The 12,712-nt window shown below is 34.3% G+C and overlaps 2 protein-coding genes across 4 annotated transcripts; both read left to right on the forward strand.

Annotated features, from left to right (window-relative positions):
- Positions 1 to 496: 496 nt before the first annotated feature.
- Positions 497 to 3,705, forward strand: LOC107471308 (uncharacterized). Its single transcript, XM_016090755.2, has 2 exons — positions 497 to 621; positions 815 to 3,705. The coding sequence occupies exons 1-2, from the start codon at positions 578 to 580 to the stop codon at positions 2,361 to 2,363; spliced, it is 1,593 nt and encodes a 530-aa protein (XP_015946241.1). The 5' UTR covers positions 497 to 577; the 3' UTR covers positions 2,364 to 3,705.
- A 477-nt stretch (positions 3,706 to 4,182) lies between these two features.
- On the forward strand, positions 4,183 to 10,301 carry LOC110280494 (uncharacterized). 3 transcript variants are annotated; one of them, XM_052253635.1, is made up of 3 exons: positions 4,183 to 4,291; positions 9,730 to 9,898; positions 9,981 to 10,301. In XM_052253635.1, exons 1-3 carry the CDS (start codon positions 4,287 to 4,289, stop codon positions 10,233 to 10,235), a joined length of 429 nt encoding a protein of 142 aa, XP_052109595.1. In that variant the 5' UTR covers positions 4,183 to 4,286; the 3' UTR covers positions 10,236 to 10,301. The 3 variants fall into 3 exon arrangements, 2 of the variants coding, with proteins under 2 accessions (XP_052109595.1, XP_020997221.1); XR_002374840.2 differs by lacking the exon at positions 4,183 to 4,291 and having other exon boundaries at positions 9,616 to 9,898; positions 10,012 to 10,301; XM_021141562.2 differs by lacking the exon at positions 4,183 to 4,291 and having other exon boundaries at positions 9,616 to 9,898.
- Positions 10,302 to 12,712: the final 2,411 nt, after the last annotated feature.

Raw genomic sequence — 12,712 nt, forward strand, 5'->3', positions numbered from 1 at the left:
TGTAAAATTTGAATATTTGTAACTGAAATTTATTATAATTATTATTATTATGACACTTTTAATGTATGTTTATTGCATTTAATTAGTACTTGATGTTTCAATTGAATAATAATAAATAAGAATTTTTTTTAATTTTTTTAAAACATTTTATTTTTCTAAATAGTGATTGGTTGATTTTCATCTTTTACCAAGTCATTAAAATTGCTGATGTGGTATCATTAGCAAAGAAAAGATGGTTTAAACTCATTGCGGAGAGAATTTGTATCAACTTTTATATATTATAAATAGATGTGGGTTGATTTTCATTTTAATTTTTATTGGGCAAAATAAACGACATTATAAAGATATCCCATTGGCTTTCTAGCAGGACTCAAATAAAATACAAATATCGAAGTCAAACCTTTATGGTGGTCAACTTCTTACTTTTGTTTGTATCATAACTGATAGGAGCAGCGTTGACTTTCAATTTCGAAGTTCAATAAACTTTGAACTTGAAGGAAATCTCCTCATTTAAGTTCTTCCAATCAATCATAGAAAGAGATCAATCACTTCGTATATGTTATGATAAAGTCACAGGATGATAGTGAGTGACACACACACGCTGGTAACAAGCTCTTTCAGGTCAGTGTCAGTTAATGATTAAGGTGTTTTCAATCTGTTCTTTTAAGCATTTTATATATCAATCTACTATATATTCTGTACAAGTGTTTCTTAGTTTCATGTAACTAGGAAAAACAAAATGAACTTTGCACAATCATTAACCTCATTCAATTCATCTCATTCGGCATTATTGTCTTGTTTTGTATGATTTAAGTTTATCTGCTTCCTACAACCACAACTTGGATGAGTCTTCAGAAATCTTCACCTACTATGGTCGCGCAGCCGAAATAGGAAAACATTGCAGCTCATACTTATCCTTGGCATCTAAGTTAAGCCCTGATGCCAATAGAGGTATCAAAATCAAGAGAGAACTTTCTTTCAACTATGGAGATTGGGAGCAGGAGGATGGACATGCAACCTTGATGCCATTCAACCAAAGCAACAGGTTTGAACACAGTTTGGCCTTAAAACTAGTCTCTTTCAAAGTGGTGGACGTTAGTTCAGTCCCTCACTTTGAAAATACAGTGAGTCTTGGAGGCATAATGTATATAGGCATATCTGGTGAAGGTCGAAATTTTCGAACCCACAAATGTTGTCCTTTCACAAAGAGGCCTGGCTTATCTGTTCTCAAAATTGCATTTGAAGGTGTATACTTACAAAGCAATGAGAATGGGAATGAGCATTTGATGTGTCTCTTGGGAAACACAACTTTACCAGTACCAGTACCAGAACCATTCAACTATGATTGTAATGATAATCTTCTAGATTACACTATCATACAAGATGACCAGATTTTACTTGTTCTTCGGTACCCTCAAACGTTCAATTTGACAAGCAGAGTTGTAAGAGGCGAAATGCAAAGCTTGAAGCAAGAAGGAAGCTTGGCATACTTTGATAATGTTCATATTTCTTCCCAGCTGAGGCACTACTCCAGCTATCAATTCAGCTCTGAATTGAAGTCCACATCTTGTGATCTTTATCCATATCAACAAGAACTGACAACACATGGAGCAAAATCATTGGATGCTGGCTACGGCTTTTGCAGTTTTCTTGGGCAAGTTATACAGCAACCTTTTGATGTTCTCCAAAACTATAATGATAGACATGTTGCTAGCAAACTAGGCCCTTTCCATCTTGGAAAAGAATTTAGTTCCAATTGGACTCAAGAAAACTTTAGGCTGCTTTTTCAGATTCTTATGTGTGAGGAGGAAGCATCTACCAACGATGTCCAAACTGCAAGAGTTTCTGCAGTTCTAAGAGCATTCCCTGCATCCTCTCCTATATATGCATGGCAAGAAAGAACAGGTCTCTCAGGCCTGACTCTATTCGCAGAGGGAACTTGGAATTCCGCAACAAGAAAACTTTGCATGACTGGGTGTGTTAGTTCAGTGTTAGACTCAGAAGAATGCAACTACCAGATATCTTTACACTTTCCAAATGTGTTCTCCATCAAACAGAGGAGTGTAATGCTAGGTAGCATATATAGCATCAAAAATGAAACAAACACGTCCTTCTTGCCTTTGTTGTTCGATTCATTATGGCGCCCTTCGGAACTTAAGAACCTTGGTCTGTATAACAATCCGCAATATGAACAACAACAACAGCGCCTTATCCCACTGGATGGAATTGGCTACATGGATCAAACGAAGCCATTGCGCCCTATCTTGTATCATGTCTACAATGAGACTATTTACACGTATAACAATCCATACTATAATTACTCAAAGGTTGAGCTAGCTGCAGCAAACAAAAAGAAGAATTAACCCTCCAAATTGTTCACCTTTATCAAGAAATTGTTCCTGAAGTATCCAACTCTGGTGGATGGACAAGATTTGCATGCTTCATTTGATTTCCTCTCCAATAAACTCAATGTCCAGGGGATTTCAATTCATCATCAATCCTTGAGCAACCAGAACTCAAGGGTCCTCATACGGATGGAAGTGCTTTCACTTGAGATTTCATATCAACATGAAACAACAGAACCAGAAGAGAAGAATCTCTTTAATATATCATTGCATATGACTTTCTCTGAAAGATATTTTGATGAAAATGCAGTTACTTTCCCTTACTTCTTGGAAGGTATTTATGATCCCTTAGCAGGTGATATGTATCTGATTGGTTGCAGAAAGGTTTCATCATATGATAAAAGCAGTGTTGAGCATGGCCTAGATTGTTTGGTGGAAGTTAAGGTTCAGTATCCTTCTGAATCAACAAGATGGCTGAAGTTTCCCTCAGTTGAAATGACCATCACTAGCCAAAGGAGCAAAGAAGACGCGCTGCATTTCGAGCCTATCACTTTCAAAACTTCAATTCCATACGACAAGAGTGAACAAAACTATGCCTTCAGGAAAATCTTTGAATGTGCTCTAAGGCTTCTCATTTCCCTTGCAGCAGTAGCCATAATTTGGAGCCAACTTCAGTATATGAATACAAATGAAGGCTGCATTCCTTATATGTCTCTTGGGACGCTTTCCCTGCTGATGTTTGGTTATGGTGCAGAGTTGATAAGGACCAATGAGCTCCTCTTTGGATCAAATGAATATTCTTTTAGAAATTTTCCTTATGGGTTCAATGGGTATCAACAAGCCTTGTTGGAAGCATTGCAAACCTCAACAAGGTTTCTAGTGTTGGTTTCTTTCCTTCTCACTATAAAGCAGTATCAAAAGGTGTCAGAAGTTAAGAACAAACCTATTGCCTATTATCTTTTACCTGCAATGTTAATGATTAATCCGAGGATTCTGGCCTCAAAGATGCAGGATTTCTTCTTGATGCCTCAAGTCATTGAGAACAAAGCTTGGAGATGTCAAGTGAAGTCTTTGAGGAAAACATACTATTTTGGACTCACATTGCTGAGACTTGTTATACATTTCTATGACTACATCAGAGATCCTTTGGTGGATCCATTTGTTAGTGATGGTGGTGATGCATTCATCAACAACCAAGTGGGATCAGATTTCTTTTCCATTTTTGATATCATGATTCCCATCATTATGGTTTTATTTACATGTGTGATCAGCATTCAACAAAGCTGGAATTATCTCAAGCCAAAAAGTCCTTGAAGTCTTTTTTTTCTGAAATTATTTCTTCCTTGTTTCCTTTGTGTTCGTCAATTCACAATGTTTGCCTTGTTTTCTTGATTTTGTATCAATAAGTGTGCTATGAATATTAACACGCATATGCTTGTAAGTTTTATGCTATGTCTTTGTAATTTTAAGGTCTATCTTATATTTTTAAGGCTTAAAAATTAAAATGAGCTGAAGATAAAAATTATAACGACAACTAAGCAATTGTAAATTTCCATGGTTACCTACCTGCCTTATTTGAACATTATATTATATAATCCATGTTATTGCACGTCTTAATGTTCAGTATTCTTATCATTTACCAGAAAAAAAAAAATAGTAGAAAACAAAAATGCAATTGTCAACTCAAATCAAAGTCAAAGCTAGCTAGTTAGTTAGCCACTCAATTCAATAGTTAAATCTCAACAGACAAATATAACAGCAAAACTATTCTGGTTAACTCCTTAGAGCCTTGCCATGGAAATTTGAAAGTCTGCTACTCTTGAACTTGAAGGAGAACTCTTCATTTAAATTCTTCCACTTTAGAGAAAGAGATCAATCACTTCATATAGAGGACAAAGTCAGAAAAGAACAGTGACATACACTCGCTCATAACAAACTCTTATGAGGTCAGAAAGTGTTCTTTTAACCATTTTGCATATCATTTTAAGTGAATAACTTCTATAAGTGCTTCTTAGTTTTCATATAACAAGAAAAGATGACCAATGCATAATCATCAACCTGATTCAATTTCTCTCTCTTTTTGCATGTATGTTGAAATATGTCCCCTTACCATTTATATATCAATCTACCATTTATAATGACCAAATGCATGAGCATTAAGCTTGGTTCAGTATTCTCTCAGTTTGACTTATTGGCTTGATTTTACTTTTGTGCCGTTTAGGACTATTAAATTTCCAATTTGGTGAGTCTGGGAAGTAGAAAAGATAAAAATCACCCTCTTGGAAATACTGCATTTTCACGAAATGAAAATCAAAATTTCAATTCGAAATCTTGCTGCCTTCACACACCTCTTTGTGATCCTAAGTTTATCTGCTTCCTACAACCACAACTTGGATGGCTCTTCAAAAATCTTCACTAACTATAACCGCGCTGCCGAAATAGAAAAGCATTGCAGCTCACACCTATCTCTGGCATCTAAGTTAAGTCCTGACGACAATAGAGGCATCAGAATCAAGAGTGAACTTTCATTCACCAATGGAGATTGGGAGCAGGAGGATGGCCATAACCTTGATGTCGTTCGAGGGACATGGTTTTCCCACAAAACTGGTCACTTTCAAAGTGATGGACATTAGTTCAGTTCCTCACTTTGAAAACACAGTTAGTCTTGGAGGGACAATGTCCATAGGCATATCTTCTGAAGTCCCAATTCTTCCAACTAGTTCATCTCCGCCTTTCATAATTAGGCCTGGTTTATCTTTTTTCACAATTTCCTTTGAAGGTGTATACTTTTACAAACCAATGATCATGAGAATGGGAAAGAGCATTTGTTGTGTCTCTTGGGAAACACAACTTTACCTATATCAAAACCATTCATTGATGATTGGAATGACTATTATCTAGAATATAGTCTTTTAGAAGATGATCGTATTCTACTTGTTCTTCAATACCCTCAATCCTCCAGCTTGAAGAGAAGAGCCATAAGAGGCGAAACGCAAAGCTTAAACCAAGAAAGAAGCTTGGCATACTTTGATAATGTTCATATTTCTTCTCAGTTAAATGGTTATGCTAATGTCATGTATCAATTCAGCTCGGAATTAAAGTATAGATCTTGTGATCTTCATCCATATAAACAAGACTTGGCAGCAGATGGATCAAAACCATTCAAAAGTAGCTTTCGTTTTTGCAGTTTTCTCCATCTGATTCTGCTTGGAATGATGGAAACTATAGGATGGTCTTTCAGAACCTTATCTGTGATGAGCAAACAAATGACAATAATATTGAAAGTGCAAGAGTTTCTGCAGTTCTAAGAGCATTTCCAACCATGGATGAATTTACAGAATGAGCAAGAACCGGCCTCTCAGGCATGCCTTTATCTGTAGAGAGAAGATGGGAGTCCTCAACAAATAAACTTTGCATGATTGGGTGTGTTGGTGTGGTTGATTCAGTGTCGGAGGTATGCAATTCTCTGATATCTTTACACTTTCCAAATGTGTTCACCATAAAGCAGAGGAGTCTCATGTTAGGTAGCATATCTAGTATCTCAAATGAAACAAACATGTTCTTCTTGCCTTTGTTTTTGGATGCACAATGGAGCCCCATGGATCTCAAGACCCAGATGAGTTTATATGACATTCCATACTATAAGTACTCAAAGGTTGAGCTGGCTGCAGCAATAAAAAAGAAGAATCAACCTTCAAAATTGTTAAGCCTCAGCAAGAAATCACTCAAGTTAAATGAACTCCACAAAAGACTCGATGTCTATATGGACGCAATTCGTCATGAATCCTCAAACAACCATAACACAAAGGTCTTCATGGAGATGGATGTGCTTTCACCTGGAGCTTCATATTCATACCAACATGAAGAAACGACAGAACTTGTTAACATATCATTGCAGCTCACTTTATAGGATGCTTATTTTGACAAAATTGCAGGTCCTTACCCTTGTTTCTTGGAAGGTGTATATGATGCCTTAGCAGGTGATATGCATCTAATTGGTTGGTGGAAGTTAAGGTCCAGTATCCATCTGAATTATCAAAGAATCCTCAGTTGAAATCACAATCACCAGCCAAAGAAGCCAAGAAGACAAGTTGCATTTCAAGCCTTTCACCCTCAAACTCTAATTAATCCAAACAAGGAGGGTGGAGGGTGGTGATTTATCTCTATGATTATGATTACATCAGAGATCATGCTTTAGGCTCAGATTATGTTGATTTATCTCTATGATGATTCTACTTGCTTCTCTTCTCTACATTCAACAAAGATTGAATTATCTCAACGATTTGATTATAATGTGCGTGGCAAGTTCCTTATTTCTTTGTCCATGTAACCTTGTACATGCTATGTATATAGTATGTTACTTTATGTTTAGGTGTCGGATGGTAACATTTATTTCCTCTCTGAAAACGTACAATCTTATGTCTAATCAGTTTCAATAGAAAACAAGGAACATTGATCTTATGATATTGTGTGGTCATGGAGCTTGAGCTTATTATGATAGAGGGCTTTAATATGAGGATCATATTTTGGACCTGCATGGTTTATGTGGCCTATTTGCATGGTCTTTGAATAATTGAGGACAGCAATAATGCTGTTGCATTTTTCCATGTTTTCAAGGATGGCATGACCATACCTTGAAGTAATTTTATTATTGGTTCATGTAGCAACTAGTTGACATCATAGGAAATTCTTTGGGAGTGTGGTAGCTTAGCATTTTAATGAAGAAACTTCGGTATGCCATTTGTTTTTGTTGCTTTTATTCATTTGGTACATTAATTTGGTTGGAAGAAAAGAAATAGAAAGGAAAGAAATAGAAAGGAAAGAAATTAAGTGGATTTTTATTTTTATTAGATGTGTTTGGATGAAAGAAAAATAAGAAAAAAAATGTTATAAAAAAATAATTTTACTCTTGTAATATAAAATATATTTAAAAAAATGAAGGAGTAATATTGGAAGTGACAAGAGAAAATAAGTTTTTTCTCCCTTTTCTTTTCTTTTCAATTTCTCTTCACAACCAAATAATAGAAAATAATCATTTTTCTTCCTCTTTTCTTTCCTCTCTTTTCTTTCCTTCTATTTTCTCTTCAAACAAACATAGCATAAGAGAAACTTTAGAGTAACAATTGAGTTGCCTACAAATTCAAAGCATCAATCACTAATACAATTATTAGGTTAAACTGTCTACATTATATTCTTTGAATGTGATCCTTATTCGAACCTTACGATTAATGTAGGATGTTTATGCACCAAGAGTATCCCTTCATTTGGTATGTGATGCAATAATTAGCATCACCACCACAAATTTATGCTGTGCCTATAAGGTTTCTGCCATGTCCTAATCTTCCTAATTGAATAATTAAGCTAATCACCCCTTGTCTTGTTTTATTAGTATTATACTTTAGAAAACAACAAATTAAAGGGTTTGGAATTTGTTGAGTGAGTGAGGGCCAGGGGCAAGGGCAAGGGCAGGTCCACCAATAATTTGAGCAATATATTAGGTTGTTTCATGTGCAAGCAAAAAGACCACAGCCTGGCAATCATGCTGTTACGAATTTATTTTTACTTTTAATAATTAGAAACATATGTTGGGACTAAAATAAAAGCCATCTATCTAAGTCGCAAAAGCAATCTGTGATATAATGATTGCCATCGTTACTTAATTTGGAGAAACACTGGATAACTAATTCATATATTCCAGCTATCTAATATATTGCTCTGGTGGTTAAGATGTTACGATAAACATAACACATTCATATATATCGTGTTTTTGTGATAAATAATCATGATTGAAATGACTAGAGAAAGATATAGCTAGCTAAGCTAGTAGTACTACATACTTTCTAAGGGGTTCTTTTATTTTATTTTATTATTATTTTATTTTCTTTTTATCCTTTTGTTCTTCTAGAAGTGAATTAGATTTACTTTATGTACTAATATGGCCTTTCCAAGTTCAATAGGAAAGACAACATGCATAAACCATTATTATTCTATGTGTGTATATAACTACATATGTAAATGTTATATGTGTTGATCAAATTACATGAACTTGGACGGCAAGGAAGGTAACCACCTCTTTCTTGGTAGTTGATGATGATGATGCCCCCTCAAATGGCGATGAATGTGGAATCATGGCATTGCCCTTTTGCGTCACCATTACTCCTCACCCATCATATATAGTTATTAGCCTTTATTGCATAATTATTACATTTTAGTTTTCCATTTTTCTTTTTTTGTTGATCAAAGTTGTATGCACCAACCTTCAATTCCTTTAATATCTTATATCTTACAATAATAAAACTATAAAAAAATAAAATAAGGGAAATGATCATCATTAGGTCATCTCACTTTAGAGAGTAAAATAAGGATTTTCACCTTTAGTTTGATATAAAAAAATTAATTAGAAGGGTGTGTAATCCTCCTTTTTAATTAACTTTATTGATTCAATAATGATAAGGATAAAAGCTTTTTTAGTACGTCAAATTAAATTTCTAGTAAACTTCTCAGTTTACCAAAATTTAAGTAGTACTACCTAACCAATAAAACTAATAATCAACCAAATTTTTATTGGAGTCACATATGAGTTTAGATTTAGGCTTAATTTACTAAAATTTTTACTTTTTTAAAAATGGCTTATAAAATTTAATTTTTAAAAATTAATTTTTTTAAAATTATAGCATATGTATTTAGTAAATTAAATTAAAAATAATTTTTAATAAATATAAATAATAAATACATTTCATAAAATAGTTTTTAAAATTTAAAAATATTATAATAAATATTAATATAAGAATTAAATTTAAATATTAATTAATGTACGAGATTATATTAGATTTTTTTAATTTTGATAAGCATAAGTCAATTTTAAAAAGTTTTCTTTTAGGTGATTTTAAAAGCACTTCTAACTTTTAAAAACTGAAAGCATAAGTACATGAGTTCTTTAATTTACCAAACGCAAAACGAAACACACAAACAACTCTTCAAAAAATTTTACCAAATCACACCTTAATTTATTCTGTTTTGAGAGTAAATGACCATTTGTACCCACGAAAGATACAAATGCTGACAAATGTAACCATAGAAGAAGGAAACTCACCTGGTAACTACGGAAGATGACCTCCGTGTGCCAGAAATACCCTGACCTTAGTTACGCACTTGGTCCGTTAATATCCGAACCTACGTGGCAACAAAACCACTCCAAACCTATCTACGTGTAATCCAATGTATACCTCTACAAAAACTGAAACCCTAGCATGCCTTTCTTGTTCCTTTCTTCTCCAATGTTTACTCTAACCCAGAAATTGAAACCATTTCATTTTCGTTTCTTCCTCAAACACGAACACTGACAAAGAAAAACCCTCTAACCCCTGGCCATGTCTCTGCGCAGATATAACTCTGCTATAAGTAATGTAAGTTGCAGCAATACTTCGAGTTCGAGGAAGAAGAAGGAAAAGAAGCTTGAAGGAAGATGCTTCTGTGGACTAGAGGTTGCGTTAATGGAATATGGCACGGTAACAAACCCAAATAGATGGTTCATCCGATGTCCTCTCTGGAAGGTAATGGCTTAGCATCTTTCTTTTTTCTTTTTTCTTTTTTCTTTTTTGTGAAGGTTCTATTTTTTTTTATTTTCGTTGACAGTTGGATGGGCATGGGTATTTTAATTTTTCAGACAAAAGACTGCAAATACTTTATGTGGTGGATGAGATCGAAGAAGATTGGGAAGGTCTTGCAAGATCATTAGCTAAAAAAAATATAGAGCATTCTTATGCAATATGTGAAGATGGGTTGACAATCACTGCAGTTAAAAGGGAGAATCAAGAAAGCTTCTCCATGATTGCAAGAAAAATGAAAAAACTCAGGGCAAAGTTAGAACAAGTAGAGTGTTCCTTGTAACTATAGCATTGGTGGCTGTGTTTTGTTTAACTTGTAATTTGTATTTAGTGATAAAAATATAGGATTAATGTAATCTGGAGATTGTTGTTTATGAGCATTGTTTGTTGTTAAGAATGACAAACTAGTTTGAACCAATTCAGTTTGTTATATTTGATAGGAGTAGTCATGAATGATTAATTAGATGGCATAGATAATCATGTGTATTTGCTTTATTTGACTAAACAGGTCTTGCAAGATTAATGAGATGCTGTCTAAAATATGCATTTGTCATGTATTAATTTGCAACACAAATTTATAATTATATAACACTATCTTTAAAGGTTAAAACAAACTTCAATTTGTGATACATTGTGGATTCATAGAGAAACACAAGAGTGTAGTATTTGTTAAAGAGTACCTCATATTACCAAAATAAAATTAAAGAGCCTAGAGACTGTGCTCAGAACATCATAACAATAGAATGAAACAAAAGAGTCTGTCATCTCTCTTGATTACATGAAACATACCAAAAAACAAGCCTAAAAGTCTAATTTAGATTAAAACAAGGTTGAAGTAATACAGTAAAATAAGTAGTTTTCATAAACTAAACAACGATGATTTTGGAGTTGAGTTGCTGCTCCCGCTTGAGTTGCTGCTACCGCTTGAAACAACTATGTGTATTTAACCTTACTATTAAATCTCTCACAATTATTATTTGTGTAGTTGTCCACCTTTGGATATTCACTGAAATGAGCCCTACTCCATTGCTTGGGTTTGATCTTGTCTAGGTATTTTCAAGTTCGAACGTTGATTTTCTTAAGTCTTTTCATGGTAGCATCAAAATCTTGGGTAGTAGTCACCTTGGTACATGCCCACATACACATTTTCATTTGTAAGTCATTCCACTTTTTTTCTATAATTTTGCCATATATAAATGGCACAAAATCTGTGGTTGACTCCTGGATACATCTCTGCTAGGGTAGGTATTAATCCCTAACAACACAAGCATGTATAACAATTAAACCACAGATATTAACTAAATAACAACACAGATGATTAATACATATCCAAGTAATTCAAGAACGATACAACTCAACTCAATATTATGTTACACATAATTAAATAAATAATTTTAACATATCATTTTATCTCATTTTTTATGAGTTTTCAAGAGTGCGTACTCCGGTGTACTCCCATGTACTCTTCAGATGGAGACAATAATTTAAATTTATACAATCATATTTAATATTTTTGCTTGCTTTTTAACTGATAGAACAATATGTAGAACTTGTAAGAGGTTGAATAACAACACAGATGAATAATATAGGATTCAAACACAAAAATTCATTAATCGCTAACAGGTTTTCCAACTCAAAATAATCACTAACAATTAACTCATCATTGATTACTAACAGAATATATGAATAATATTTTAACTTATTAAAATTCTTAAATGTATTAGGTACCTTTTGCATATCAGTAATGGATGTATATCCAATGTCCCTTAGCAAATCATTTATGAAAAATCCATTGAGAGTATCCACAATAACCCTTTCAATCTCTGTTACTTCCCCACTAACATACCCAAACTTCTCACATGGACCTCGCTCAAATCTCCCCCTATGATTAATACAGAGTAACCCTGCAACCAATATAGTATAAATGTAAGGTACCATCCCATGTAATTACAGACAACAACATAGCAATTGAAAATCTAACCCTAACTCAAAAATTCTGAAAACATTCTAAGATAAAAAACTGGTATGACATACCTCTGTTCTCTATGGAGTAGTAACGATGGTGGGCTATGGATAGTGGACAACGAGATGCATACAACAATGGTGGGCTACGGATAGTGTGGACGGCGAGATGCAGACAATGCTGGCTTGCGGGTAGTGAAGCAACGACTTGATTAAACTGGAAAAATGTCTCTGTTGTGGAATGGAGGTGCTCTGGTCTTCTTCTTCGATTTGGAATGACAGTGGTGACAACAATGGAGCTTTGCTAGGGCACAGAGAGGGTGTAAGGGTTTTTTTTTTTCTATTTCTTAATAAAAAAATGGGTTACACATAGATAGGTTTGGAGTGATTTTGTTGCTACGTAGGTTCGGATATTAACGGACCAAGTGCGTAACCAAGGTCAGGATATTTCTGGCATACGGAGGTCATCTTCCGTGATTACAAGATGAGTTTTCTTATTCTATGGTTACATTTGTTAGCGTTTATGTCTTTAGTGGGTACAAATGGTCATTTACTCTCTGTTTTGAAACCCAAATTCCCAATAGGCGCGTGTGTAACATCTATAACTTAAGAAATGATAAATATACATTATCCTCAAATTTATGCCCTCTCATGCCCACTATCGCATTCGTGGTTACTGCCTACACTAACACGTGGGAGTCATCATCATCAACGTCGTTATTGTCACCCATTCTTGCGTCTTCAGATCCCTCCTCATCTTCTTCATCCGAGTCACTACGTGTGTTTTTTTCGCGCATT

Source organism: Arachis duranensis, chromosome 1, assembly GCF_000817695.3.
Source record: "Arachis duranensis cultivar V14167 chromosome 1, aradu.V14167.gnm2.J7QH, whole genome shotgun sequence".
Lineage (NCBI taxonomy): Eukaryota > Viridiplantae > Streptophyta > Magnoliopsida > Fabales > Fabaceae > Arachis > Arachis duranensis.

Bases quoted from the DNA above. Each gene is read 5' to 3' on its own strand.
- LOC107471308 (XM_016090755.2), top strand. From the start codon at position 578: ATGATAGTGAGTGACACACACACGCTGGTAACAAGCTCTTTCAG. The intron at 622-814 runs GTCAGTGTCAGT...GTATGATTTAAG, and splicing joins CTGGTAACAAGCTCTTTCAG to TTTATCTGCTTCCTACAACC.
- LOC110280494 (XM_021141562.2), top strand. From the start codon at position 9,716: ATGTCTCTGCGCAGATATAACTCTGCTATAAGTAATGTAAGTTGCAGC. The intron at 9,899-9,980 runs GTAATGGCTTAG...TTTCGTTGACAG, and splicing joins TCCGATGTCCTCTCTGGAAG to TTGGATGGGCATGGGTATTT.